Here is a 17328-nt window from a genome sequence, read left to right on the forward strand (position 1 = left end):
AACATTCCCAAGCCATCAATGACACTAGCCTGAAACCTGTAAGCATTAAACTAAAATATCATACTAAATACCTATACATCCCCTGCTCTTGCTATTAATACAGGTTTAATAGAAATATATTCATTTAAACCAGGGGGAAAGTTGGATCTCAGTCTTAACTGCCATTGAAGTTCTTTGTTTAACAGTAAATTTTTAATATCTCCCCCACTAATGTTCGTCCTGACCGTGTCAATGATGCCAAACTTAAAACCTTTAAAATCTGTGCACGTCACAGAATGCTTGTAAAGTGCACTAGTTTCTTTTTTAATTTTAATATAGTGTGAATGTTCATACATTCTGTCCTTCAAGGCCCTCTCAGTTTTCCCAACATAATTTTTATATTTACACTATCAGGCTGGAGTTAACCTGATCTAATGAAACAGGAAAAAATGGTGCAAGGAAAAAGTGATGAGAGACTATTTCCATTATAAACTAACCTCTTGTTTAAATATTTATTATAGACTAATAAATTTATTGAACTTGACCACAAGCCCAACACATGAAAAAATGCTCCAAAGAGTGCATTACTCCAGTCTCTTTATTGTTAAGTGTTTTCTTCCCCAGTATATACCTCGGGGACTTCCTCAGAACAAGAAACAGAAAAAATGACATTGCTCCAAGTCAACACCCTTTATATGCAATGAAACAATCAATTAGTCAATTATTCTTTCACAGTTTTAAAGACATAGACAGTAAAATGCTAAAAACCTTTGTACTTTAAATAATACACACAAAAAACTTTAGAAAATGTTAAATTTCTCCAACAGCTACCTTGATTTTCAGAGTTGCCACCCCTTTCATATGAAGAGAAACATCTATAAAGGGCAATTGGTAAGGGCTGGATGTGTTCTACATATGACACCTTCTTGGAAGATGTTTCCAATATAACAGAAATGTTTAGCGTAAGGGGATACCCAAAAGGACTTCTTGAAGAAGTAGCAAAAGGAATGATGGAAGCATGGGGTTCAAAATATAAGCCCTTATTGGGAAGTGGTGTGACCATTCAAAAAGCAGATAGTCAACATACTGAAAGGGTCAATTTTGACACTAGTATGACCATCCCTTATGGTTTAGATGAATGTGCATTGAGGGACATTATAAAGAAGAATTGGCATATATTCAAAGGAAACTTTGATATTTTTCATACACTTGGTGAGACACCAAGCTTTATATACAAAACTGGGAGGAATTTTAAATATTTGACAAAGCACACTTTTCTTAACAAGACTATGTTCATTAAAGGAACTACTAGATGTGGTAGTTGCAATCAATGCCCCTACATTTTAGATAGCAAAGTGGCCTTTATAGCTGGGCATGGTAGGGGTATTCATTTACATAAGGGTAATTGTAACACAAGAGGTGTTGTATATATTTCAGTTTGCCAAACATGTTCATATTCCTATATTGGCAAAAAGGAAAGGAATTTTAAGACTAGAATATACGAACACCTTTATGCCATTAATAAGGGTAATGTAAATAATGCATTGTATAGGCACACACTAGCATGTGAAGGAGGTACAAGATTTAAGTTTGGCATTTTAGAAGTTGTCCAACGGAACTTTAGAGGTGGTTTGTGGAGCTTCAGGTGGACCTTAGAGAGTTTTATTTGATTATTAGACTAAATGCCACTGTTTAACCAGGGTTAAATGACCATATTTCCCTGGTTCCTGTTCTAAGAAAAAGGGCTTTAAATATCTGAATTTTTATTGTATTTTGTATAATATATTATTTTTAATAATGTAAAATTTAACATTTTCTAAAGATTTTTGTGTGTATTATTTAAAGTACATAGGTTTTTAGCGTTTTACTGTCTGTCTTTAAAATTGTGAAAGAATAATTGACTAATTGATTGTTTCATTGCATATAAAGGGTGTTGACTTGGAGCAATGTAATTTTTTCTGTTTCTTGTTTTAAGGAAATCCCCAAGGTGTATACTGGGGAAGAAAGTGCTTAACAATAAAGAGACTGGTGTAATACTCTCTTTGGAGCATTTTTTTCATGTGTTGGGCTTATGGTGTAGCTACTTGCTCATTTTGGCACCTTTGAAGTTTTATTAGTAGTTTTTTTGGTGCCTTATCAAACGGAAGAGTTGTTGTTATTTCTTGAACTTGCTTAAGTTATTTATTCAAGAATGGGAAATATGAACTATGACAACTATAAAACAGTACTAAGGTAAGGTAGTGTTCATGGAGAGGTACCGATACCATCATTAGAGCATTGAGTCTGCATTTGTTATTTTACCAAGCAGCTTTTTTAATTATGCCCCTTTTTGGCTTGGACTAATAGAGTTAGAGAAATATCTATTAAATGTTTGTGGTGTTGAGAATTGTCTTGAATACGCTGGCCTATATCTATGCAACCAAGTGTTAAGTTTGTCTACATCATCTTCTCAGCTGTATGTAATAGTAGATCTGCTAAGTGGAATCTGTCTTCCTTATCAACAGGACTACCACCCTCCGTGTGTACTCAGACCAGCAAGTAAAACTTTCCCAGACCACTTTTATATATCAACTTACCCCATGACTCCATCTGGATTTTTCCCATCACTGAATGCACTCCATCAGGTTCACAGTGGATGTAGGCTACTTTTCTGTCCCAGTACAGAATGCTTAACTTTCACCAAAAGAATTCAGGGTTGTGAATATAGCTTGGTGACTGTCTTCACCTTTAATCTTACTTTTATGAAAAACCCTTCTTTGTATAACAGTAACCTCTCTTTCCTGGGTATTTAGCCCTGCTCCATTGGTTGTCTGCATTCATGCTTTATATATGTTTAGGTTGTCTCCTTGATTTGGCTTAGAATAGATCCAGTATTACAACCTGTTTTGATCTCCTTTTGGAAGGGGCAGGGGAACATATTGTGGCAGTTTCCATGTATTTCCAGATCTTAATCTTGTTTATGGAAAATGTTTTTACTTTATTGAGTCTTATGGACAATTTTCTTATTAACATCCTATAATATGTCTTCTTCTTCTCAAATAAGTGATCCAGCCTTTTATACAGACTCCTTACAAGGTCTTGTTGTGGTTGAAAGCTTCTTTGAATTCTTAACTGTGTTGATCCAGTTCTAAGTAACTAGAAACAAGCCATTTTTCCTGAATTTCAAGTACAGGAATGGTGAAATCCTTGTCTGGATTATTTAAGTTGTGACGTTTGTGTTTCTGTCCAGTATTGTTCTAATGAACATGCCATTAGGTGTTTTCCTCTCTCTCTCTCTCTTTTCTTTGTCATCTTGTTTTGGTCTGATCTGTTCACTTTTATTGAACAATGCTTTCATTCTTTTTTAATTGGAACAATTAAAATACTAAAACAATGAGTGAGAAGGTCACTGAAAAAACAATCAGTAAAAACAAAATGAAAATGCCAGCAAAGCTAGAACTTCCATTGAGTGAACTCCCAAACCTCTTGTATCAGAGGCACATGGGATATATGCAAATGATCCTTATGAACATCAGGTGTTTCAGATAATTGGCGATTCTGAATGCACATGACTTGTTTTGTCATTTTAATGGACAATTTCAGGTGAGTAAAGCCAAACCTCAGTAGCTGTGAATATGCATATTTCGGCCTTGTTATGACCTGATCAGCACAGCATAAGCAGAGTGTCTGACTAAGCATTAGAAACACAGGGCTGTTACATCCAGCTGATGTCCATTATCATTAGGGTCACTGCAAAAATAACCCAAACAACAAACTAAAACATTGAGTGAGAAGGTCACTGAAAAACCAATCAGTAAAAACAAAATGTAAAGTCCAGCAAATCTAGAACTTCCACTGAGTGACCTCCCAAACCTCTTGTATCAGAGGCACATGGGATATATGCAAATGATCCTTATGAATATCAGGTGTTTTAGCTAATTGCCAATTCTGAATGCCCATGACTTGTTTCATAATTTTAATGGACAATTTCAGGCAAATAAAGCCAAACCCCACTAGTTGACGATATGCATAGTTCACCCTTGTTATGACCTCATCAGCACAGCATAAGGAGTGTGTTTGACTAAGATATAGAAATACAAAGCTGTTACACCGAGACTCTGGAATAGATTGCCTATACATGTCAAGCAGAGTGCCTCTTTGGACTTCTTCAAGAGGAACCTTGACAATTGGATGGGAGAAAGGAAATTCACCCCAGGGATCATGTCAGTCGCCCTGTTAGACAGGGGTCCAGGAAAGTAAATAATGTGGGAAGAAATAGCCAGGGAATTGTTATGCTAGGCTTGTATAGGCCCTAGGGCTGATAGCCTAGTACCAACCTATGAAACTATGAAACTATGAAACTATGAAACTGATGTCCATTATCATTAGGGTCACTGCAAAAGTATCCCAAACAACAAACTAAAACAATGAGTGAGAAGGTCACTGAAAAAACAATCACTAAAAACAAAATGTAAACTCCAGCAAAGCTAGAAATTCCACTGAGTGACATCCCAAACCTCTTGTGTCAGAGGCATATGGGATATATGCAAATGATCCTTATGAACATCAGGTGTTTCAGCTAATTGGCAATTCTGGATGCCCATGAATTGTTTCATCATTTTAATGGACAATTTCAGCCCCATAAAGCCAAACCCCACTAGCTTTGGATATGCATATGTTGGCCTTGTTATGACCTCATCAGCACAGCATAAGCAGAGTGTTTGACTAAACATTAGAAACACAGGGCTGTTACACCCAGCTGATGTCCATTATCATTAGAGTCACTGCAAAAATATCCCAAACAACAAACTAAAACAATGAGTGAGAAGGTCACTGAAAAAACAATCAGTAAAAACAAAATGAAAACTCCAGCAAAGTTAGACTTTCCACTTAGTGACCTCCCAAACCTCTTGTATCAGAGGCATATGGAATATATGCAAATGATCCTGTGCTGATGAGGTCATAACAAGGCCGAACTATGCATATCCACAGCTAGTGGGGTTTGGCTTTATTGGCCTGAAATTATCCATTAAAACAACGAAACGAGTCATGGGCATTCAGAATCGCCAATTAGCTGAAACACCTGATGTTGATAAGGATCATTTGCATATATCCCATGTGCCTCTGAAACAATTAAAATACTGGAAACAAGCAACTGGAAAAACGAAATCTGAGGAAGTATAGACATTGATCTGTACGAAAGTGCTTACTTAATTAAACTGCTGGGAGTTTTTGGAGAGCCAAGTGTCCTTTGTATTCTTTTTTAATTCTTTAGCTTTTTTCTGTTCATTGTACAGTTTTTCCTTCTTTCTTGTTTTATTTGCTATCATTTTGTTGTTGACATTTAACTGGATTTTGCATTTGAGGCAAGTGCATTTTTGCTTAATTTAAAGAGAAAGGTCCACCAAATATGTGCGTGACATCAAAATAAGGCTATTGGTGGCAAATGAAGAGGAAAGACATTTCAATATTATCATGGCAGAGTAGATGCCTGAATCAGCAACTAAGGGACAGAGGAACAGGACATGGTTTCCAGTCATAGGATGCGGAGGTGCAAAGCAGGAGGGATAAAATCTACAAGCTGAGTTTAAATAAACTGCAAATTGGTTACTGAAAGGGTATATTAGTAAAAGTTGCCTAACAGAAAGTGTGGGACCATAGAAGTAATTAGAATATTGTACGGAGTAATAAGAAAAGAATGATGACAATGAAAGATAGATGGAAAACGTGGGCCAGATAAGACCCGTTTAGGAGACTAAACTGAATATTTGCTGCATCCCTGAGTTTACTAGCTGGACTAACTCCATGGGCAAACCTCCTTGTTGTGTAGTAAGTGACACCCTGTTTCATCTTTTTGTTTTGCATATTTTTTTCATCTGTTCTTATATTTAACTTAACTTCTTGTCAAAACTGTAATCGTCTTACCTTATAATACTGGTGGGTATACTGTGATAGCTGCAGTCATATTCAAAAATACACATTTTGTTACATCATACCTAATTTTCCCATTCTGTCCCCTCAAAACTTACAATAATGGTTTCTTCTCACAGACTTCCGTTATTTACTCACACTGTCTGCTGTGTATCTGCTTTAATTTCTTCATTTTTCCACCTAGCCTTCTGGAGACAGTATTTTCGGTTCAGTCAGTCTTTTACACAGTCCTCCCTGTAATACAATGGTGCCCTGTTGCACAATTTTGGGTGGTCTGTAAGTAGTTCTAATGTGACATAGGAAAGATCGGTGAGCGATCAAGCACAACAGGAAAACAATCATTCAGAACAGTTTCTAGCTGTGCTTATTGAGAGACACTTGAGAGAAACAGAATGCACTGGGTTTTTATTTCCCAGCTTTGGTGATATAAAATCACTTTTAAATGTGTCTTTGCACCTGCCGCATTGTTGTAGCATGCCAAGTCCATCTTCAGAGGAGGTAACCATAGCAAGCAGGTTTTTTTTTTTTATAACAGGGTTGATTTGTTCTGTGCCTGTTACTGTAGTCTGAGCAGAGATTAGCTTTCCTTGTTGATCCACCCCTTTATATGTCTTGGGAAAAAATGCTTTTAACATCAGTTTGCAGTCCTGGGAAACATAATGTGCAGTTTCAGAAAGCAGGCTTGGCAGAGAAGAAGACAATGACCCTAAGGAACAATTGCAACTTATTTTTTGCTAAAAGCCATCACTCTGCATATAAAGGCCCAATCTATCTGAACTTATACTAAACTAAAAAGCTACATGAGAAAACATACTGCCATAAGAAGGAAGTATAATTTCTTACAGTGTAATTAAGGTTACTGTGCTCACCCATTAAAGAATATTAAATTGTTTTTGTTTGTGGATTCTAGAAATGACAAAATCTGTGCTATTTTGTTGCAGGTAATCTTATACTGTAATTTGCATTTAGGTACAACATTAGCCAAGTGTCTCAGTTAACTCATTCCTTAAAGCCATATGTTAACATTTACGAAGCTGGTGCTCCTGTTCTACAACTGGGAGGATACAGAATTTATAGCACCGGCTATCAGGCAATACTTTGGGACTCCCCTTAAGCACAGGGCCCCTCTGCACAATCTTATATAGCCTGTCTTGGATGGTGGTTCCTTTTAATGGTAAACAATACAGAAACATGGAACTCTTCATGTGTACCTCTAACCAAATAAGCAACAACAAAATAAGCAACAACACTTAAGTACACAAAGTATGCTGCGGTGGTGGTGCTGCGGTAGCATTGTTGCCTCACAGTAAGATGTTGTCCTGTTCGATTCTCAGCTAGAGCGTCTTCTGTATGGAGACATGCGTGAATGGGCATACCTTCATTGAAGGTTGTGCATCAGAGCTGGCAACTCAGAATGTAAAAATCTACTGCTAATCATTAGCGGACCGGAGTTCTACTGTGGCGACCCCTAACCGGGAAAAGCCGAAAGACACAACTTAAGTACACAAAGTGAGTCCATGTTCTGCAAACCCACCCCACTACACAAATGAGTTTGTGCTGCTTATTCTGTTCTTCTAACTTTCTAGAGACAGCAGACACAAGAGTACAGGAAGGGTATGTCAGGTGAACAACGTTATCCTTATCTGCCATCATACTTAGCTTTTCTTTGATTTTGTATTTACTGACACTTCTGTGCTTCACATTTTTTTGCTAAATATTACTAAATTAACACAGGATAGTGCAACATAGCTTTTAAAGTACTGAATATAGTGCCTTGGTTTATGCAGATACGTTATTGCCTCATACAAACCATCTGTCTCAAGTTCCTGCTTTGTGATTGATTATGAAACCTTTTGGTGCCTTGCTCAAATGGAAGCTGAGTATTGGTGAAACATAAACTTTCCTCTTTGTTTAGATGTACAGAAACAAACTGTTTTTAATTCTTGTAATTAACAGGTGATCTCAACAGTGCTGTGTAATTAGTCGAACAGCTGCTCTCTCTACATTTAGAATGAACTAAATTCCTTCTTCACACCCTGTCAGTGTGTGTGTGTGTGTGTGTGTGTGTGCGTGTGTGCGTGTGCGTGTGTGCGTGTGTGCGTGTGTGTGTGTGTGTGTGTGTGTGTGTGTGTGTGTGTGTGTGTGTGTGTGTTTGTGTGTGTATGTGCAGGTGCATGACAGGAGTTTCCCACCCTGAACAGAACTCCGGAACATTACTTGACAGCATTGTACAGCTAGTGAGTTTTAGCATGAGGGGAATGCACGTCATTGAAGAGTGTGGAGCAAAGCTTCCTCACACCCCATTTTTTCATAGTTTAACCATTTAGCTGATTACAAAGCTTAGTTCTGTGTTTTATAAATCAGAAATAAAGAAAAATGTTGCAGTCTTTCTAATTGTTGCTGTGTGTATGTATTACTGAACTCCCCAAGAATTTAGTTTGTTAGAATAAATGTGCTTTCTTGTAGCAACAGGTCATACATAATGAGCTGTGCCTTTTATAAAATGAAAAACAAAAAGCATAGCTTAACTGAGCTGTCAACCTAAATATCTGTATTTTCCCATTCATTCTATGTGGGTATGCCTAGCACTTTTTAACAAATTCTCTAGCATTTTTCTAACAACTTATAGCTGACATTATAGGTTCATATGTTCATAGGCAGGTACTAAGCTATCTGCCCGAGGGCATTTATAAGCCTAGCCAAAGTGTGTCGGCTTTCGCCACCCCATTGATTAATTAACTGATCCTCTGTCAAGCAGAGCCAATGAAGTGATTCCAGGGGTGTATTTTCTGTAGCCCATCCACTTGTCAAGGGTTCTCTTGAAGAGTGTTAGTGAGGGGCTCTGCCTGATGTAATTTGGAATTTTGTTCCAAAGCATGGGGAGTCTCTGTGACAGGAATCTATCCCTCCAGCATGTTCTATTTATTGTTGTGGCAAGGGTTAGCTCACTAGAGTGCATGGCTCGCAGTGACTTGGATTTCTTTAGGTAGAGCATGTCCATCAATTCTGAGTTGGACATGGCTTTGTAAGTCAGGCAGAGATCACCTCTGAGTAAGCAATATGCCACTGAGTACAGCCAGAGTTTTTTCAGTCGGGCTGCATAGGACATATGTTTGAGGCCAGTAATCCTCTTGGTGAGGTACTTTTGTGGTCTTTCCAGCTGTTGGAAGTGTTTTGGGAGGTACATCCCAAATGGGGCATTGTACTCTATGATGGGTCTAATGAGTGATGAGTAGAGGGACACTATAACCTCTTTATTTCTAGATGCAAACCCTTTCGTAATTAGATGGACCACATAGAAGGATTTCCTAACTACTTTGGCAATATGATTGTCAAAGGAGAGATTACTATCTACCTGGGTCCCCAGATCTCTTATTACCTCTTCTGTATTAAGGGGGCTGCCACCTATGTGGTAATTCGTGGGTGTTTGTTTTTTCCCAAATGGGATGACTATGAATTTTTAGCATTTAGCTTGAGGCCATGACTTTGACACCAGGTGTCCTTCTCAGTAAAGCCCTTTTGGAGGATGTCCGTGTCAGCCAGAGAGTCAATTATGGCTCCCAGTTTGCAGTCATCTGCGAACTTGGTTAGCCATAGTCCTGTGTTTGCCTGTACTTCTGAGAAGTGTATGCCAAACAGTAGGGGTCCCAGGACTGAGCCTTGTGGGACACCACTTGTGACTGATTTAGAGTCGGACCTGGAGCCCGCTATTCTTACCATGTGAGTTCTGTCTGCAAGCCAGTTGGCAATCCATCTCATGACGTAGGGGTTTATGTTCAGGCTGGTGAGTTTTTCTGTAATACCCGAGTGGGGAATGGTGTTGAACGCCTTGGCGAGGTCAAGGTAGGTTGTGTGAACCACATTTCCCTCGTCTATGGCCTTGTGACTGTCTCAAAGAAGTCAACCAGGTTTAGTAGGCATGATCTGCCCTTAACAAAGCAGAACTGGGTTGGGTCAAGTGTTTGGAGGGTCCCAATGTCTTTGTTAATGAGTTCCATAATGGTGCACTCCATTGCCTTGCAGACCAGGCTAGTCAGGCTTATGGGGCAATAGTTACCAGGGTCAGTTGTGGCCCCTTCTTTGTGGAGAGGAATAACTGTTGCTGTGTGCCATTCTATGGGCATGTAGCCTGTGGAAAGGCTGAGGTTGAACATCGTGTTTAGGTGGGGGGTTAGTTTGTTCTGTAGTTCGTGCAAGATGCAGCCTGGGACATCATCTGGTCCCACTGACACTGTGTTTTTGACTTTTGAAAGGGCTTATTGGCCAGTCCTGTCCATGGTTTAATGAGCCACAGACCTACCTTTCTAGATTTCATGCTTGCTATTTCTCCTAAACTTTCTCTGCAAACTTCAGATAAAAGTCTAATAGCCAGGCTAAGAACTTGGGCTACAGCAGGGAATCACAACTTCTGCACCACTGGGCCTAGGATATGAATCTATATTCATTGTGGCCTAGCAGACAGTAACATTGCTAATGTTTCATGTGTTTCACTGCTGGCTTTATGGTGCACAGCTAAGTCAGAGGAGTTTTTAGCTTCCTGTCAACAATCTCTATGGCCATTTGACAAAACTACAAAGTTCTGAAAGAAGAATGTTCAAAAGACACAATGCCAAATATTGAGGAGCCTGACTACCAAAACATGAGACCCTCACCATTCATCACATCTCCACTGCTTAATCATTCTAACTCTCGGTGAGACCCTCATCATTCATCACATCCCCACTGCTTAATCATTCTAACTCTGGGGGTACACACCCACATTATTCAGCATCAACGTTTTCTTTATGGATTTTATAATTTGACCTAAGGGACAAAGGGCTTCATAATAGAAACCACTTTTGTGTGAGTGGATATACTGAAAACGTTCAACTCCTACATGTTTAAAAAGGCTAAAGCTATTACCTTTTAAATGGTAATAGTCTGTATAAGTCACTATGTTTATACAAGGAATCTTGGATTACAGATACTAGAGAAGATGAGGAATAATGTCTGTTTACCTTTGAATAAAGAATGGTTTTGTTAAAAGTGTGGAAATTTGTTACTGTAATGCCTTACTGTAAGTGAATCAGTGAAATTAAAGTTCCTAAGGTGTCACCAGTGTGACTTTCCAGGTAAAAATGCATCAAGGTTCACTGAGTTTTGATTCTCAAAGTACCCACAGAATGCCTTCAACTAAACATGAAACTATCATTTGAAAAAGGGTCTTTCAACCCACCCAGTGTGATAAAAGATTCCTGTGTACTAACAAAGGCAGCTTTTAATTTAGTCCGCCTGTTTTTTCTTTAGCCACCATTGCCAAGGTATCTTTATCACTTTTGTTGATAACTACTGTTCTTTAGCCACCATTGCCAAGGTATCTTTAACACTTTTGTTGATAACTACTGTTGGTAAAAGGCAGTTCAAGGTGATTTCACCATTTTTTTTAAGAGTTTTATAGTAATAATCTGTGTGAAGGGTAGAGCTTATCAGAGGTTCACTCCGAATTGATGGGTTTTATCCTGAAAGTAAAGCCTGAGCAGTTGGACACCTTTGTCAGGTAGGACTAAACCACATTCTCCAACCCTTTAACCCACAACTCTCTTACTATAGAGTGTTGCTGTTATGTTGTGGCCTGACCATAGTTTACATCTGAAAAATAAATAGTGGTGTTCAGTTTTGTTTGTCATGTAAGTACTGAGCAGATGCATTTCTGGCAGTGTTGAGCTTTCACATGCCTGGGTGGATGATTGGCTCACTGCTTTTAATTTAGTTTAAGTTATCTGGATGGAAAGGAGTAGCAGAAGGAGAGACATTAAGACAGACTTGATCATTGCAGGTGTGTAGGTTATCTCAGGAATAGGTTTGTTCTAAAGGCAATGAGACGTCAGAAAAAAAGATCACTTGAAAAATCTTGTAGTTTGCCTACTAGTAACTTGGGATTACCTATAACATACCTGGAACATCATGCTATAGTGTAGCTGTAACTATGAAAAGAAATCATATTATGTAAATTGTGAGTGATTATGTGAGGCTGTTCTTACTTTGTGAAGAAAAGAAGCTAAGCAGTAATTTAGTCCCCTTTGCAACATTTTTGTCCTATAAGATTAGCTGATTGTGCTTAATTTGTTTCAGTTTACTCCTCTTCCATTTACAGTTTATTTTTTCTTCTGCTTCCCATTTTCTAGAAGGTCAGTGTTTGCTTAATCAAGATCCTTATGATCTGGCCTTTTTTTATTCCAGCTACAACATGTGAGCCTTACTAAATCCTAGAACCACAGATACATTTATGGAATTATCAGTCCATGACAAGGGGTAGGAACATGACTCATGAAGCAAGGCTGTTTTTGTGGACACCAGTCTTCTTTCCCCTTTCTTCTTACAGTGCCATGAGTGTATAATGTCATTAAAGAGTGCATATATTCTTAGCCATGCCAGAGCGGGACCATCAGTGCTTCTCGCTAACTGAAAGACATTCCACTTTCTTTCCTCGCCTAGGAAATAGTGCCATTTGTAAGTCTTTAAAGATTAAGTTCAAAAGGTCCTTTCTATTGTAAAAACAGCTTACCTTGAAGCACAGCACATCTTTGTGCTTGCAATCCTGTCTTAATTATAAAATGAACTTGTTTTTTACCTTGTATGACTATTTTTTAATTCCTGCAATATGTGGAAACCCACTGTTAATGCCTGTCATTGTATTCTCTTGCCAGGGACATTTACCACATGTTGATAATGCTGTTTCAAGGGCTCACAGAAATGAATAATAACTTCTGGTATTGATAAGCCCCAGTGTTGTTGTTACTGATATTATTATTATTATTATTATTTGCAACAGGTGTGTGTGTGTGTGTGTGTGTGTGTGTGTGTGTGTGTGTGTGTGTGTGTGTGTGTGTGTGTGTGTGTGTGTGTGTGTATAAGGAGGCTATTTATTCTATACTTATTGTTACAACTCTTTACCAAGTAATTCATTAATTAATTAGTGAGTTTCACCCTGAATGGCATTAGTACATGCAAGTAGGGGATACTTGCTAAAGCGAAAGATTGGCATCAAGTTGCTTTACAGTTGCATTTGCCTCTTGAATTTTGCAAGTTATTTTTTTTCACAAAAGGAGAAAAGAAAAAAATAATTTTATTAACAGGTGATTACAAGAGAACGATGTGCTGTGCTTCAGTGTAAGTTGTTTTTATTTATTTATTTATTTAGTTAGTTAGTTAGTTATTACATTAGCAAAATCATTTGAACTTGATGTTTAAGGGGTTATTTGCACTTCTGCTTTGATGCCACGACCAAGAGAGTCCTTATCAAATGTTCGACAGCTTAGGTTGTCGAATGCTGAATTATCGACACCTAAGCGCCGAAACTTTAAAATCTCGAACAGCTACATACACAAATTCTTTCCTCGGGAAAGAATTTGCTTGGCCGTTATCAGGGATTTGCCCTTTCCCAATGTAGAGCAATCTCGAAGTTGGTATATTTAGTTAGGGGGGTGTGGGAGGCACAGTCCCCCACACTGGGGGCTATGTTCAGAAGTTTATTTTATTTTGTGATGGCCTAGCGAGTTCTTTCCTGAGGAAAGAATGGCCATTCACGATTTTACGGTTTCGATGCTTAGATGTCGATGTTTAGACATTTGACATCTTAAGCTGTCAAAAATGTAATATAGACCCAATCAAAAGAGGTTTGCAGTTTTTTTTTTTACATATAGATAATACCATAAATTAATTCAAATAATTTGAGGTGTAAAAAAGGAAGTGGATATTATTTCCCATATAAGCAGTCTGCGTTAAACAAATTAGTAAGCCAATGACTCTGTTGCCAAACATAGTTACAACCATCATTTTCCTGTTCTAAAATAATGGCCAGCCTGAAAGTCTAAAATATGCAGCAGTACAAAATGCCAGAACAAGACAAAAACGTCTCCATGGCCAAAAACTCTAAATGGCTGTAAAAGCAAGAAGAACCACAAACTCTGGTAGCAAACGTGTTGATACAACACAGCCACAGATTAACAACTTCTGTAATGTAACCACTGAAATTGGCAAATGAGCAACACAAAGTCCCAGTAGTTGTAACACTGATGCGTCATGCTCTAGAAACACTAGTTTATTTAGTGTAATTCACAAGAGAGGCCACTGTGGTCACAAAAATGCCCTTGACAAAACTGTAAACTTACACAAAGTGGCATACTAACCCAATACTCTGACAGACTAATTGAAACACAGAAGTTTGCCTCCATATTCCTCAGAAACTCCTTGAATACAATGTAGGAGCAGTATCTTCACAGAGCATGGAACCAGGAAATATGACAGTGCTCCTTAACCATCAGTTTCATCCAGCACTAATCCATTAAAACCTAGAGTTCAAGCAGTAAAATAACAAAAAATAAGCCCAGCCGTGTCTGTGGTGTGGTTGGCCAGCTACTGACTTTGGATATGTCCTTAGGACAAAGCTGCTGCTTTGTAAGTAGTGTTCTCAGTTGTCTTAATTCTAGGACAGGGCATGTTTTTCCAAAGGGCTGTCTCAATGGGCTACTTTGACATCCTTCCACAACAAAAAGTATCTTAGAGGTACTGCTTGGGATATCACCCATCTGTAAAGATTAAGTGCTTTAATAGTTCCTCTTGAATTAAGATTGTACAGTTGACTCAGATAATTATGTTATAACTATATTTTCAGGACAGGAAGATTATGAAAGTTAAGCAATCCAACTTTCTCCCCCTAAATGAGTTCTGTATTGGATAAATTATTTGAAATGTTTGCATAGTCTGCATTCATACTAACACATCAAATACTTTCATACTTATAGACTTCTGCTGTAGTCTCTGCCTTCCTTGCTGGAAGAATTGAAGCTGAAGAGCCTAAACTGACTTTGAAGCACAATGGTGAGGCACAGATGACAGTGAGCATGTTGTATCTTTTGGCTTTTCTTAGTTAGGGGTCGCCACAGCGGAACTCCGGTCCGCTAATGATTGGCAGTAGATTTTTACGTACTGAGTTGCCAGCCCTGACGCACAACCTTCAACGAAGGTGCGTCCATTCATGCATGTCTCCACACAGAAGACGCTTTAGCTGAGAATCAAACTGGACAACGTCTTACTGTGAGGTGACAACGCTACCAATAATGAGTGTTCAAGCTTGGGACCTTAGTACTGATGGGGAAATTTATGTGAACGTGGTGTGTTAGTAAGTTTCAAGTTGCCTGCTGTCCTCTGAACTGTTTTGAGCTGTCTGTATACATGTATGCATGTTTTAATTGTCCTGCATGTGCTTCAGAAGCAGTTATGGCTACACAGAAACAATGCATATAGTAGCAGAAGGAAATTGCCATTGTTTCACACTCTGCCTTCTGCCATCTGTCTTACAACTTTCACCTGACTTGACCCCTTGCAAGCTTATCACTTGTGTCTATAATGCATGAATAGCCGACAGCATTTTGTTTTTGTCCCATTCCATATGTTATTTTGCATGCTTTGTACAACTGGTGTATGATGTCAGGTTTTGTCAGTTGCTTCCTGTGCACCTGTCTTATTTCTCTATCAAATTGTGCAGTTTGCAAGGATCGGTACACACTGAATTTCATCAGGAATATGAATGGCTGGCACCAAATATCTACAACTTATCTATGCCTGGAGCCCATTCACAGAATAATGGATGAGACCCAAAGCTTTGGCCAGGTTATCAAAACTAAATTAGTCTGTATGTGGAAGAGCTTACAGCTATCAGATGTTATATGCATAATGTTAAGACATTATTTGCATATTTGGGATTTGGTATTGGATGTTTTGTTCATTATAATTCCACAGAAGTGGTTAAGAAGGTAACAAACTGTGTATTTACTGAATTTGTACATAATGGATTCTTGGCTCCATGGTGCAAGAAGGATAAAGCCCTGACTGTGATCCATGCAAGCAAGATCAAACAGTGACCTGGACATTGGAGGAATTAACAAGAGGGGATTGAAGTGAGTGGTTGACAGCAGCTTACCATCCAGAGAGGAGGGAGATGGTCTGGCCTGTTGCAGTGCTTGCAACTGCTGGTGACAGCGGGGAATGGCTTGCAGTGTATAGGCCTGGGGTATGCATTTCATTCTGTTAAGCTGTGTTCACACCTTTCTGGATCATGTGTAAGATGCACACAACTAGGCTCTTATTTCTCAATGAGAAAATGGTATGCACCATAAAACCTTCTTAAATTGCTTTGTTGATGTAATATTGCAGCAATGTTGTGGTTTATGTCCAACTCTGAATGGCAGGAATGTCACAAAAATCAGCACTGCTAAGTGTGCAGGCATGTGAAGAAGTTTGAGAACCATTGTTTTAACATATCTCATAGCAGTTTTTCTATGCTCCTCTCCTGTTAATATCATGAAGAGGAGAGCTTAGGATGCAAACCGTTGAAGAAATAATGTTTGTCCTAAGTTCCCAAAAACTTCTTAACCAGAATGAAAATAAAGAAATGGTATCACATAGATATGGAGGGAACTCCTTAACAGCCCTAGGGAAGACATTACATTATGATATCTCAAGTGGTCCAGAGCATCTGTAATGGAGTATTACTAAATAATACAATATCAGTAACCTGGCTAGAAAATCTGAGGTTGACTTTTTAATGGACTTCCCTATGATGTCTTAAAATCCCTTGATGTAGCTCACATTTCATATTGCAACATATTTGTCTTTATGTTCTATTGTAAATATTTTGCCTACTTATATTTGCCAATTTATTCTTAAAAAACAAAATAATAAATAATCTAATTTTGAAATTCTGTTTTTTTCTTTACAGAACCGAATTATGAAGCTGGGACAGAACCTAGCCTTCTTCCAACAGTAGCAGTAGAAAACATATCTCAGGTGCCCACCACCAGTTTGCCTCCTGGAGAACAAAACCTCAGTGAGAACAAAGCCCAGAAGGTGATACTGAAGCTGAAGGACCTAAACCCCAATTTATTACAGTCTGGGGTTGCATGCTTACCAGGTAAAGATAAAAACTGATATTAGAATAACTGACAATAATATAAGCACTTCTAAGAAAATGATGTGTATGCTTAAACATACACCAGCATGATATGGGTGTTACACAGAAACTGCAAATGCAGATTGCTGTACTTATCTCCTATTAAAAACATACCATGCAATCTTGATACAAGTTCAGAAAATATAAAGGAAAAACATTTTGAAATAAACAGTCACCTACCTTACTTTTCAAGTTGATACACAAACTGGGGTGAGGAAACACTCCAAATGTATCCTAGAATGACCAAGGAAGGTCTGACAATGTGAGGTATTACCAGTTATGCCAGGAGAAGTAGGGCAGTGGATGTGTAACATATGCCAGCACAGCTAGCTGGAATTTAGTAAAGATTTATGTTATTTGAATATCAAACTGATTTGTACAGATGCTTGTGTTGAAAATGCATTTGTAAAGTTGTTTGTGTTAAAAATGTATCAATAGTGTGGCCTGCT

At 38.3% G+C, this 17328-nt stretch overlaps 1 protein-coding gene across 1 annotated transcript in view; it reads left to right on the forward strand.

The window, feature by feature from the left end:
- KIAA1755 (KIAA1755 ortholog) overlaps window positions 1–17328 on the forward strand; it is a 986731-nt gene that overhangs the window by 326272 nt on the left and 643131 nt on the right. Inside the window, exon 4 of the mRNA XM_044090195.1 lies at window positions 16649–16840. Within this exon, the coding sequence (XP_043946130.1) occupies window positions 16649–16840 (192 nt within the window). The remainder of the gene's footprint in view (window positions 1–16648; window positions 16841–17328) is intronic.

This window comes from Protopterus annectens, chromosome 12.part0 (genome assembly GCF_019279795.1).
Source record: "Protopterus annectens isolate FY-2018-M chromosome 12.part0, PAN1.0, whole genome shotgun sequence".
In the NCBI taxonomy this organism is placed as follows: domain Eukaryota; kingdom Metazoa; phylum Chordata; order Ceratodontiformes; family Protopteridae; genus Protopterus; species Protopterus annectens.